Source organism: Miscanthus floridulus, chromosome 3, assembly GCF_019320115.1.
Source record: "Miscanthus floridulus cultivar M001 chromosome 3, ASM1932011v1, whole genome shotgun sequence".
In the NCBI taxonomy this organism is placed as follows: Eukaryota; Viridiplantae; Streptophyta; class Magnoliopsida; order Poales; family Poaceae; genus Miscanthus; species Miscanthus floridulus.
This window is the reverse complement of record NC_089582.1, coordinates 110764408-110778613: the sequence shown is the minus strand read 5'-3', so window position 1 is coordinate 110778613 and position 14206 is coordinate 110764408. Positions and strand designations below refer to the sequence as shown.

General features: G+C 50.8%; 1 protein-coding gene across 1 annotated transcript; it reads right to left on the bottom strand.

Annotated features, from left to right (window-relative positions):
• Window positions 1–7332: 7332 nt before the first annotated feature.
• On the bottom strand, window positions 7333–10553 carry LOC136546460 (aspartyl protease family protein At5g10770-like). Its single transcript, XM_066538435.1, has 2 exons — window positions 10304–10553; window positions 7333–9322 (listed from the first exon to the last, which is right to left on the bottom strand). Exons 1-2 carry the CDS (start codon window positions 10476–10478, stop codon window positions 8073–8075), a joined length of 1425 nt encoding a protein of 474 aa, XP_066394532.1. The 5' UTR covers window positions 10479–10553; the 3' UTR covers window positions 7333–8072.
• Window positions 10554–14206: the final 3653 nt, after the last annotated feature.

Here is a 14206-nt window from a genome sequence, read left to right as displayed (position 1 = left end):
TGATAGCCATACTATTAAGAGGGATGAAACTCATATCGAAATGCGGTTATCAAAGTGCCACTAGATGCTCTAACTCATTACATATACATTTAGGATCTAGTGGAGTGCTATCACCCTTGAAAATGTTTGTGAAAATATGCTAACACATGTGTACAAAGTGATACACTTGGTGGTTGGCACATTTGAGCAAGGGTTAGAAACTTCACCGGCACCCTAGACAGAAAAGATGAAGGTCACTGTAAGTGACCGGACGCTGGTCTCTGAAGGACTGGCGCGTCCGGTAAGTAGCAGCAGAAGAAGAGCGACGTCGGTCGTCCGGACGCTGGTGCTGAAACGACCGGACGCTGGCTGGCTGCGTCCGGTCACACTAACATGGTCAAGCACAGAGGAGTCGCCGAGTGACCGAACACTGGCTGTGTCCGGTCAAGCATGACCGGACGCGTCCGGTCGAAGAAATTCATTTCTAGAACCTTACTAGAAACGACCGGACGCTGGGGTTCAGTGTTCGGTCACTTTGAGCTGCAGCGTCCGGTCGACTATTGATTGTTAAGATCAGGCGAACAGTATTCAAAGAGAGAGGACACGTGGCGTGTATCACGTGACCGGACGCTAAGGGCCAGCGTCCGTGTAGGGCCGAGATGGCGGACTAGAGGGGGGTGAATAGTCCTTTCTAAAATTAATCGCGTCGGCTAATCGAAACAAGTGCGGAATTAGAACTATCGATCTAGCCAAGACTACACCCCTCTATCTATGTTCTCTAGCACCTTCCAAAGATACTAATTAAGCAACAAAGGTGTCGGGCTAGCTAGAGCTCACCTAAGCAATTCTCGGAGCAAGGTCACATAAACCTATGCCACTAGTACTTTAAGCAACAAGGGAGCTCCTACACATGCTAGTAAGCAAAAGCACAAAGCCAACTAAGCTCACTAGCAATGCTCAATAACAAGGCAACCAATGCCAAATTAGAGAGCGCAAATACTTAGCTACACAAACTAAGCAAAGTGACTAACAAGGTTACACAAACCTAATTAGCCATGCAAGGGAGCTACTTCTATGCTACACAAGCAAGAAGGTAACTAGTAAGCTACACAAGCTAACTAGTTACAAGAGCAACTACACAAGCACAATGTATATGAAAGTAATTACAAGCTTGTGTAACAAGGATGCAAATCAACGGGAAGAACAAGGTTGACACGATGATTTTTCTCCCGAGGTTCATGTGCTTACCAACACGCTACGTCCCTGTTGTGTCGACTGCTCACTTGGTGGTTCGGTGGCTAATTGGCATCGCCCGCCAAGCCCGCATGTCGGGCACCGCAAGAACCTACCCTGAAAGTGAGGGTAGCTCAATGACACACTCAACTAGAGTTACTCTTCGCGGCTCCCGCGGGGTGAGCACAATAGCCCTCACAAAGCTCTTCTCCAGAGCACCGCACAAGCTTCTTGCGGGCTTCAATAGAGACCACCACCAAGCCATCTAGGAGGTGACAACCTCCAAGAGTAACAAGCACCACCGGTATGCAACTCGATCACCTAGTGCCACTCAATGCAATCTCACGATGCAATCGCACTAGAATCGCTCTCTCACACAATCGAATGATCACTATCAAGTATATGTGAGATGGAGGGCTCCCAAGCACTACTACACAAGCCACCAAGGCTCTAGTGTGCTCAGCTACCATCCCAAGGCCGACCATGGCTTCTATTTATAACCCCATGAATAAATAGAGCCGTTACCCCTTCACTAGGTAAAAGTCAGGACAATCGGACGCTCCGGTCCAATCGACCGGACGCTGGACCTCAGCGTCCGGTCGTGTGATGCACGCCATGTGTCCCCTTCTTCAAATGGTGTTCACAGGATCCCAACGGTCATCTGTCGATCGGACGCTCTAGCTTGAACTGACCGGACGTAGCAACCCTAGCGTCCGGTCGTTTCCAGTAAGGTACCGGACATGACCGGACGCGTCCGGTCGGTCGCGATCGGACGCAGCACTAGCGTTCGATCACCTCCAGCAACACTGCTCTACCTGCGTCATCACACGTCACCTTGACCGGATGCATATGGCCAGCGTCCGGTCACTTCCAGTGCCAATGTCCGGTCGATGACCGATGCCTGCCCGCTGACTGCCACTACTGACCGGACGCTAGAACCCAGCGTCCGGTCACTACGTGACCAGTGTTCAATCCACTCTGTGAGACCCTACTTTTCTATATAGGGTGCCGGTGGCATCATCAGACTGTCCGCACTCTATGGGCGGACACTCCGCCGGTGGAGTTCAAACCCTTCTCACCTCTGTTCCATCGCCGAGTTGATTCACATCAACTCCAACTTCATCTCCTTTGTAAATGTGCCAACACCACCAAGTGTACACCACCATGTGTATGTGTGTTAGCATTTTCACAATCATTTCCCAAAGGATTAGCCACTCAACTTGCCACGCTACTCAATCCTAGCGACGATGCAAAGTTAGATCACTCAAGTGGCACTAGATGACAGATATGCAAACAAGTTTGCCCCTCTTGATAGTACGGCCATCTATCCTAAACCTAGTCATCAACTTCTCTACACACCTATGACCGGTGAAATGAAATGCCCTAGGTTATACCTTTGCCTTGCGTATTTCATTCCATCTTCTCCAATGTCGATGCAACACATGCACCAATATGATCAACAATGATATGATCCACTTCATATCATCACATGATCATATTGGTTCATCGATATTGACTTCACTTGCTTTTCACCGTTGCCTTCGTCCATCGGCGCCAAGTCTTGCCTAAGCTTCACCGCCACGCAGTCCATCGCTCCAAAGCCTCCGACTTGCCCTCCACGCTTGCAACCGGTCCATCAAGCCAAGTCTTGTCTTGATCTTCTCCACCTTGATCACATGACTCAATGTCATGTCTCATGTGCAATGAGCTCCTTCATCATCACATGTGTGATCTTTGCAACATCTCCAAGCCATTTTCACCTTCATGGCATATGTTGCTCACACATATGTACCTATAGACTAATCACCTGTGTATCTCATATAAACACAATTAGTCCACCTAGGTTGTCACTCAATTACCAAAACCACACAAGGACCTTTCAGTCCGGTCAATCCGAACGGAGCGTCCGGTCACCCCATGTTGTGCCTAGTGAAGGGGTACAACGACTCTATTTCGTGGGGGCTTCTATTTAAGCCCCATGGCCAGCTCAAGCTCACTCTCTTGGCCATTTACATTGACATAGCAATCTTGTGAGCTTAGCCAAAGCCCTCCCACTTATCTCCATCATTGATTCATCATCTTTGTGAGATTGGGAGAGAATCCAAGTGCATTGCTTGAGTGATTACATCTAGAGGCACTTGGTGTTCGTGTTTCGCTGTGGGATTTACTTGTTACTCTTAGTGGTTGCCGCCACCTAGATAGCTTGGAGCAGCGAGGATCGTCGAGCAAAGAGTGGTGATTGTCTCCAGCCCCGATCATGGTGATTGTGAGGGGTTCTTGACCTTTCCCCGGTGGAGAGCCAAAAGGTACTCTAGTGGATTGCTCATGGCTTGTGTGACCCTCATCTTGTGTTGGTTGTACGGCACCCTATTGAGGGTTTGGCGTGTGATGCTAATTCACGCGTGAACCTCCAAGTGAGTGAATCACCACAACGAGGACTAGCTTGCCGGCAAGCAAGTGAACCTTGGTAAAAATCATTGTGTTATCATTTGATTCCGAGGTGATTGGACTTCATTGGTATTCATCCTTGTAATTGATTGATCCACTCCTCGACTCGGTGGTATAACCATCTTGCTCACTCTCTTTATACTACCGCAAACTAGTTATCAAGCTCTTTAGTGTAGCTAGTTGTGAGAGCTTGTTAGTTTAGTTAGTGTGGCTCTTTAGTTAGCTTTTGAGAGCACACTAACTTAGTGTAGTGATATAGTTATTGTGTGGATAGAAACTACATAAACTAGAATTGTGGTAGGTGGCTTGCTATTTTAGTAGGCTAGCGCAACACTTGCTTTGCCTCATAATTGTCTAACTGGTTTGTTAAGTGTTGTTGTAGAAATTTTTAATAGGCTATTCACCCCCTCTAGCCATTAGGACCTTTCACCACGTCTCTTGAACTCACTGAGATGATACTTAACTCCTCGATAGGGAGTAAGGAATGATGGTATGTTTGCATATCCACCGTCTACAAGATAGAATTTATCTGCTGGCACAGTAAATCCCTTGCCAAGAGCAGACCGCAACACTCCTGCATCAGATGCAGATCCTTCCCAACCAGATGAGATGAAAGTGAACTTCAAGTCAAAGTCATAGGCAAACATAACATTCTGCGATAGTGTCGCCTTCCTATTTCTATAGGGACTGTCCTTGTCTTGTCCAATTGTGATTGGGACATGCGTACCATTGATAGCGCTGATGCAGTTCTGCAGGTAAGAAAATTTACTAGAGATTTGGATTGTATTTAGGAATGGTATTAAGGAAAGTGTACTGTATGTATTAACCGACCTAAAAGAATGGCATAAATCTAGGGTCACATGTAATCTTCATGTGTGTGTGGCTTGGATTCGGAAGTCTAATGAATTTTTGGGTTAATGTTGGAATGATATTGAAGACATCATTTATTTTTCTATGCACTGTCTCACCACTATGTTAAAACTCCTTTAGCCTCTCCATGCTTGCATATGAGAGAGCATTAACATAAAAAGACCAAGTTGCTCCTCAATCTTCATACCACGTGTGTCACGCAGCAAGTTCTCGGCCCTAAGAAAGTTTGCTATAGTTCTAAATATTTCAGCCTCCATCCTAAATTCTTTCTTGCACCAATTCTCATGTCCTTCGAGGATCTCTTTAACCTTTTTAGCACCAGGAAGAGAAGAGGTATGCTCAGATGTTTTCTCTTCATCGAGAAAGGGCATTATAGCAGGGAGAAGAACAAAGAATAGCTCCTCATCTTCTTCTTCCTCTTCCAACAAAAAATTCCTAGCAAGCTCTTCCCAAGAAGTCATCTAGTGTTACATATATGAAATTATATTATTACATATATATAAAAAACATATATATATAAAACTGTGAAGTACCACAAATCTACAACCACAATTGACAAAACAAAGCACTAGAGAGAGCATGCTCTTAGAAGGAACACGCTAGGAACTTTCTGAAAGTCAAGGGCTGACTTTGAGAAAATTCCTAGCATGCTCCTCTCAAGAATAAAGAATAGCTCAACTAGTGATATGTGGACCCTAGGAAACACACAAGTACAATCATTATAGGTGTAGTAAACATAGTACAATTTACTTGCATGTGACCATCACCTATTTGAAGTTATATATGGTTTCACTTATGAATAGATCAATAACTATTCGTTCATATCAGACTAGAAGGACTTTAGTAACCGATAATTTTATTCAAGATTATTATAGAACAATTGATTTAGCCCTACATCTCCTTACATCAATAACCCTAGCAGACATGTTCACATAATTTATATTTCAGCAAACTTGGCTGCCTTAAAAAGGTCATTCCCCTATACTCAATCTATTGCGACTAATATCACGTTATTTAGGATCACTTCAACCTCTGAGTTCACACAATCAATAAGCTGAACCCAAAAAGTGTTTCTGAGTGAGTCGACCAGAAGCTGTCAATCAATCAGATAAGTACATACATGAACGAATGGTAGCAGTGTAGCACACATGCATGTACATATCTGCTCCCTATTTTATTGATCAAAATATTCAGGTACAGAAAGGATGCATTGCATCTATTTGACTTCTTATGAATGCTAGTGGTTGTTGATATTGGTAGCTGCCATTTGGAGTTTGAGGGAGCTCTTAGCTATAGCCACACTTGTGAAGAACTGGAGCACGAGAAGGATTAGGGGGAAACACGATTTTGGGAGAAAAATAGCTGAGCAAAGCCAACAAGTAGGTTTCCTAAAGCACCAATAGAGGAAGCAAACATCCAAGCAAAGGATTGAAGCTAACCTGACCCTGAGGATGAGGTAACTATTGCTCAGGAAATTGACAATTTTCCCTACAAACCAGAGACGATGTTGATGACACAGAACTGCAGAAGTACCAATAGAATCACACAAAGGCCAATTTGCCTCCTTTCGACAATAGTGCATCTCTACCTACTAGCGCTAGTAAGATGGAACAACAATCACTATTACTACCCTTTCCCTAATTAGTGCCTAGCTACTTTGGAAAAATTAAGCAGAGATTATGCCAAGCGCTGACGTTTTCAATTTTCAATTGCTAGTACAACATATCCAATTATTGCCACATTCAACACCATAAGTGCATGTAATATTTATATAAGAGTCTACTACTAAAGAAATGAGCTGAATGCATTGCAACAGATAGCAAACACCAAACATTGAACAAAAAATGAACCTTAAGTAGCTAAATCTTCGGTATGTGTTGGCAAGTAGACACAACGGACCATTGACCTGAATTTTCAGGCACCACAGGCATTTTCTAGCTACAGGGCTTACTCGATCTCTGCTTTCCCCTACTATGAGTCCTGAACAACTAGCTAGTATGGGCTTTCCAATCTCTGCTTCCTCCATTTACAACAGAAGCAGTACCGTTGCTTCATCAAAAAGGAGCACAGACATGCAAAGTTGCGGATGAAACCCTAGCGGATCAAGAAACAGGGAAGGAGATGCGTTTGGAGGAGAACTCACCTGCGAAGGCGGAAGCAGAGCTGCTAGTGCCGCTATCCGAGGCGATGGCGACGGAAACACAGAGGATCAGCGGGGAAGGGTGGTGGAGGTGAAGCGAGGTGGTGGTGGCCTGTGGAATCCCTGCCATGAGGAGTCGCCGGACGCGAGAGGTTGTCGAAGGGATGGCGCGGCGGAGACCAGTGGCGGATGGTGGCGGCGCAGTGCCTCCTCGCGTCGAAGGGATGACGGGCGGCGGCGGCGCAGCGCCTCCTCGGTCCTCGCCTCCTCGCGTCGAAAGATAGACAGAGCGACCCACGAGCGGACGGGGAACCGTGCCCGGTGTCTCGAGACGTGGGGCGGCGCCCCGGGGAAAACGCGTGGGTCGGGCTGCCCTCCCCCTCCGCGTAGGTTTCCAAACGGCGCTATAATCTGGCCCGTGGCCAATTTTCGCGTGGGCTTCTCGCCCCGGGAAAACGCCGGGATCCCGGAGGGATTCCTGCTGCCAAAGTAGGCCTCAATGTGCGCTTGTCCGTGTGGTAGATGTAATGTAACCATACACGAGTTTGCAACTCAAAAATAATGGGCCTTGTGCCATTGTCATAACTCACATCACATGAGTGTCATTACAAATCACATATTTCGCGGTGGGTAAAGCACAGATTTTGCCGTCTACACGATTGCCGCTGCCGTTCTTAAGGATGCCGGCGGCTGCCCGTACCAATATCTGCCCTCTCGTCAATTGCATCTGTACTGTCAACTACGGCCTCACCATTTCCAATCTTCAATCCAGGAGAAGTGATGACCGTTATCTTGGTGTGGGCGGCCGGCCACGGCATCTAGGCCGGGGCGGCAACGGCGGAAGGAGTCGTCCTGCTTCTGCACTCCGCGCTTCTTCACCGTGTCGAGCATGGCCTCGAGGGAGCTCTTCGGAGCGGCAGCGGCAGCCGCAGGTGCCATCGCGGGGTCCGCGGCAGAGGGCATCACCACCGAGAACGCGGACCCGATCGCGCAAAGGAGTAAGCGCGAGCACCACGAAGCTAGGATCTTGAACACCTTCATTGTGTTGTGTGACCAGATGGTGAGATTGGTGTGAGGAAGAATTTTGCGATAGGGACCGTGACCGACGTGTGTGTGCTTGCCGACGAGTGAATTTGTAGGGGGCGGCCCAGGCAAATTCCTGCGCGGGCGTGGTCGAAGAAAGGAAAGGGACGATGGCGACAGCCGCGCTGTCCTGCCATGCATACCAGCGCGCCAGAGTTTTCGGCTTGATCATCTTTATTTCCATTTGTCATCGAGGAATTACGGATCGTGATCAGCAACTTGCCCTGTATATTAACTTGTATATGAAACTATATGAATCGTATATCGAATCACCAATGGGCGTATGCATGCACGCCACACCGATTGATGACGACTAGTCTCAGCTGCAGCCCTTGGCGCCGAACCCGATCTTCTGGTTAGCCACGTCGTATACCACGGCGAACGTCTTCTGCTGCATGTTGCCGAGGATGCCGATGGAGGTGTCGTCGCCGTTGGACGCGAACGCCAGGCACGCCTGCGACTTGCTCGCCACGTACAGCACCCCGCCGAAGCCGAGGTTCAGGGTGGCGCCGCCGTCGAACAGCAGCGCCACCGACGGGATCTGCACCTTGGCCTGCCCCGTGAAGTCGTAGCACGTGTCCAGGATGGACAGCGCGGGCGCCCTCTTGTACCTGCGCATGAGGCCCGCGAACGACGACCGGAGCGCGGAGTAGGCGCGGGACGGGAGGCGGGTGATCACGGTGCCCGAGTCGATCACGGTGCCGGGCGTCCTGAACACGGCGGGGGACACCCTGACCATCCGTCCGGCCACCTTGATCCCGACCAGGTTGAGGTAGTAGAACGACGGGGTGTCGCTGCGGGTCACCATCGCCGTGAACTGCGCGTTGGGCGGCGCGGCGCGGCCGAGGGACAGGTACCCCTTGGCGCTGGACGACGAGGGCAAGCAGTAGGAGAACCCGGCGCCGTACTTGGCGGCCGCCTGCGAGGCCAGCGACACCTTGTCGCGGCCGAGGCCGAAGAGCCCGTCGGCCTTGCCGAACAGCCCGGTGTCGTCGTCGCCGCACCCGAAGACGAACCCCTGGAGCTGGTCGGACGACGACGACGGGCCCAGCGTCAGCGTGTCGCGCGCGAGGTTGCCGTCCGTCTGCGACATGTCGCCGTAGACGACCTCGTACCGGCACTTGCCCGACGAGCAGGACCCCGAGTCGAGCCGCCGGCACTCCGGCGCGCCGCACGGCACGGCGGAGTAGGTCGTCGACTGCGACGGGTCGAAGAGCGGGTCGTGCTGCTGGTAGCAGTCGTCGCACGGCTTGCACTGCACCCAAGAAAGGTCGCTGCCGGTGTCGAACACCACCAGGAAGTCCCGCTTGGGCGTCCCGAGGCCAACCGAGACGATGTAGTTGGCCGTGCCGAGAGGCACGCCCCTGCGCGCCGGCAGGGACACGCCCTTGGAGGCGCTGGCTGGGTCGTCGGCCGTCGACGGGCCAGCGGTCAGGCGGTGGATCGAGTCGACCCTGTCCTGGTCCCTGCCCAGGATCTCCGCATGAGACGGCTCGCCGCCCCTAGCCTGCAGCGGCGAGCATGGGCCGTGCCGGTGCACCACGCTGAGAGCCGACGAGTTTGACGCCGCTGCATGATATCAGTAAGCACGGAAGTTAGCAGGTTTTTGGTGACTTCTGGGGAAAAAACTGGTATATTTGACGTTTGGTAGTGGAATCTCTGCACAGCGACATTTATCAGAGTCGTAAATACACCGTAACATGGTTTTTAAGCTCAGTACGGTCTTGATGCATGTGTATCCATCTCAATCAACATGTGTGGACGTTTGAGTGCTTATTATCAGGGCTTGGAGTTGGAGGCGGCATTCATCATTGTTTCGGTTAACAACGGACGATAAAATTTTGTTGCTGCAATTCTTTTGGGAGTGCTTTGGCCTTTGGTTGGATGGTCACATCAAGAAATTCTCGTGTCCGACTGTCGTGTCGTGTGTACCTAACAGCAGTAGTTAGTGCTGCAAATGTGCAATACAACCAACTTGCTTGTCAAAAAAACTTCCTTTGTTGACTTGGGCATAAAGCTAAGCTATCTGCTCCAAGTGTCTTAACAATACTAGGATTTACACATACTTACGGTATAGCGTGCGTACTTGGTTGATTAATGCCTAGGAATTCCGTAGAGGTACGTACAACACCTGGAATGTTCACTTGGAAGAGAGCGACAACCACTAGACGCACAAGAACATCCCACTGCGAGTTCGACATACGTCAACATGCATTTGACGATCAAACTCAAGAGACTGTACTTTGTGTATCTCCAGGGGTGATCAAAGAACTCCGGTATCTCCAGGAGTGTGGACGACGACGACCACGCCAGCCAGCGATGTGTCACGCACTCATATCATATAGGCAGATAGTCATTTAGTCATGTCGGCCGTATTCTGCAATCCACGCATCGTCGCACGCACTGCTAACCTACCATCCTTTGGGTTCAAGGGGAAAAATGACAATGGCGACCACAGCACAGTAGCAGTAGCAGTAGCAGTTTCCACAGCACCGAAACAAAACAAAAAAAAAAGCAGCAGCGCAAGGAGGCGGAACACACGAAGCCTACCTCTCTTAGGCGTGCAGACCGCGTCCGGCAGCAGCGAGGTGACGCTGACGACGTGCCAGTCCGGCCCGCTGCTCTCGTCCTCCGCCGCCACCGACGCGACCACTGCAAGCGCGAGCAGCACAACCGCCAGGCGGCGGCAGCCACGGGACAGAGCGCGCCGCGTCACGGACGCCATGGGGGCCGGACTGGCGGGGCTCTGTAGGCTGTAGATAGCCAGCTGCTAGCGCTCGCTAACCACTCCAATGATCAGAGTGATCGACTCCGAGATATATGACGCGAGGCGACGCTGCTTATATACTGGTGCTGGACTGCGGGTTGGCCAGCCGCGCGCGCCACCTGAAGTGTGTTGTGCTTGTGCGCAGTGGGCCGTACCGTTCCGCGTCAAAGTCTACGGTCGTGCGCAAAAATTAGGCCGTGCGCCACACACGCGCGCGCGGGCGGGCCCCTCGCACGGCCGCCACCCGCCAGCCACGGAGGCAGGACGGACTCGACGAAACATATAACGGGGCGGCGGAACCAGTGCCGGGCCACTCGCACTCCGCACGCGTGTCTACGGGGAGTGAGGACGGAGTCTGAAAGCGGGCCGGCAGGCGTCGCGGGCGCGTCAACTGCGCACGACGCGACGACGCGTTTTAGCGCGCACGCCGCACCTGACGACGGCGAATCGTCCCCGGCCCGGGCCGTTCGCACTCGCTCTTCCCCTCTCGATTCGGTTAGACCGGGACGCGTCACTACTGGATTCAGGCGCTTTGCCGAGTGACTAATGCACTCGGTAAAGAGCCTCGTCGGCGAAGAATTATTTGCCGAACGTTTTTTATCGGGCACTCAGCAAAGATTTTTTTGCCGACGGCCGCTCTCGGCAAAGGCGTATTTGCCGACGGCCTATCTTTGCCGAGTGCCGCTGGGTCCGGCTCTCGACAAAGATTGTCTTTGCCGAGTGCCCGACAGAAAGCGCTCGGCAAATCTTTTTGCACTCGGTAAATCGGCCGTGTCCGGTAGTATGTGCTGCGTAGGGGAGAAAATGACACCACTTGGCATAGAGCCGTCGAGATCCTATGTATCCCCGTCGACAGCGACGATCGCGGGCGGTGGCGAGTGAAGTGAGTGAGTGAGTGCGTGCTGCGACGGATGGATCGGATGATGCGGACGTAGCTTTCTTGTCGTGCACCACATTGTAGGAAAAAGGCGTGGAGGCCGGCCGGACTGGATGGCCTCTACCCGCGCCGATGCGTCGTCGAGGTGCGTGGTGAGCCACGGCGCTTGAGATGGTGAGGTGACGGAGTAATCATGGCTCCGTGACTTGACTTCTCTCTCGGGACGGGTCGCTGCTACGAGCGTGGGTCATCACTCATCAGTGCAGCGGTTACGTACGCTGACAGAGAAGCACTAACAGCGACCCGAGCCGCGAACTAGGGCAGGGAGTCGCATTCCTTGCGAGATCACGACGCCGAATCGGACATGCGAGCGCACCAGTGCTCCTCAGCTGCATGACAAGGTAGGACTCGGTGACCTATATGACAACCATTTTCTTTAGCTTATACATGCGACCGTGTGCCGGCTGAAACGCAAATGTAACAACTTGAAGAAATGTTTGTTTGACGCGACGCGTACGGTACACTACCCGTCAGACATCCATGTGCGTGCACGACAGCGCGAGAAGAAGGCAGGACTGCTCGTGGTTGCCATGGCAGAGCTGGGCCAAGCAATCAGGCTTGCGGTTGCCCAAAACAAATCGAGCTAGAAAGCAACTCTACGTCGTCTGTACCTAACCGGCAAAGCCCCTGCTGCCTACTACGACTTTTTCACGTTTTTTCAAACACACTCATCTAGAGAAGATTGATTCGTTCGCGTAGCCGGACCCGCCTTTTTGGAGGAACAAGAAATGAAGACGACTGAAGCTTCTAGAGTTCTACTAGTGCTAGCCTCGGCTATCTCAAACAACGAACACCCAAAATAAAGGTTTATTCGTCTTTTAGGTAGGGCTATAGGCAAAAAGTTCCATACCTATTCGGCGTCTTCTCCAACAACAAGATTAAAAAAAGAGAATCCTTTCTGCAAATGGGTTTTCAGGAGAGGGGATGCCCATATTTGGGTTGTGCCTCTCAGGCAACCCAAAATAGGTCTCCCATTGTGACATCCGGCCCAGTTTAGAATTTGGCCCATAGTTACCCATATGCAAGTTAATGAGATATTATGGAGAGTTTAGCCCCACCTTGGTTGTTAAAGGTGGGATAGACCAACATATAAGGCTTCTAGAATTCATCTCACCATCCTTGGGTTAATTCTTTTACGCGAAACGAGGACGAAAGCGTAAGTGGGATGGTGGTAGGTGTGGTTCGCTCAGCGTGCAGAGTGGATCTGAGCCGTTTAGACTCTGGGGCGTTACAAATGGTATCAGAGCCGACCTTCGCGGCCACGGACGCATGCGGGCCAGGGCGCAGACATGAGGTTCATTGCGCGCGTAGGCCCTGCGGGGTGCACGTCATGGCACATGTGTCGGCACTAGGCGCACGGTTGCGTGTGCTAAGAGAGAACATTCCTGGTCATCGTTTGCCTGGTTGTGGGTGTATTGGGCCGACGGGGACGTCAGTTCCTTTGAGGGGGGGGGGGGGGTTGTATGTGACATCCAGCCCAGTTTGAAATTTGGCCCATAGTGACCCATATGCAAGTTAATGAGATATTATGGAGAGTTTAGTTCCACCTTTGTTGTTAAAGATAGGTTAGACCAACATATAAGGCTTCTAGAGTCCATCCCACCATCCTTGGGTTAATCCTTTTATGCGCGAGGACGAAAGCGTAAGTGGAATGGTGGTAGGTGTGGTTAGCGTGTAGTCATTTTTTATTTATATGTTCATATGGGTTTGTTGTTGGAGACCGTCTTAGCTCTGCTTGCGTCGTTGGGTTTGTGAACGACGTACTGGAGTGAACATTTTTTTTTTGGTAGTGGTGATGGGGGTGGGGGTGGGGTGGGTGGGTGGGGGGTGTTTGCTGGGTTTGCGTGACATTTCGTAATTCCCAAATGTAGACCAACTTTTATTGAGGCAGGCAAGCGCGTCCGAACGTACAAGTACTATGTACCCGTGCACACAAAAGAGGTGCAAAAAGCCACTCCGAATTATATTTTTTCAGGACTATTCATCAAAACAAAAAACAAAGAAAAGGAGATGGGCTTTGCAATGATGCCTCTTTTGGTTCCTTCGTCGAGTTTGAGGTGGGCCGCGCTGTCTTCTACAAATCTGAGAGTCGCTGTACTGTGCGATCGAGGCCCATCTCAGAGCTCGCGTTTCCCTGCACGCGCCGTTTTACTTGGGTGTCCACTGAGACTACCCAGCAGGGCATCGGCGACCTTGCATCATCGACATCGTCGTCTATAGCCGATTAGCCACGGCACCACCTTCTCCATCAAGGTCAATCTGCTCCCTTGGTGGACCTCCCCGTCCCTGAATTTAACCTTTTTTATATGTATCTTAGAAATAATCTATATTTTTTTTTAGATATGACTCTTTTGTTCATGCGTATTTGTTCATGAAAAGGAGGTAGTAAGGGCCAAGTTCAACTTACAGAGTAACAAGCATTCTAATTGGTAATCGCATGATTACCAAACAGAACCTCCACCGCAATAACAAAGAAGAGATATTGCGCAACACGATGAGCGACTAGCTACACATCTCAGCCCCCTACAGCAGCTCTAGTATCGTTCGGATACGAGCGTACCCCGCCAAGGACCACTCCTTGGCCTCTTCGACAATCCTTACCAGTAACTGTGCCGGCAACGTAGACATCCCACCGAATGTCCTCTCGTTTCGCTCTTTCCAGATCATCCAGCCAAAGAGGAAAGTTAATGAGTCAAATCCCCGACGCGCCACCTTTGGCACCCGTTTCCTGGCGTGCAGCCACTATGAG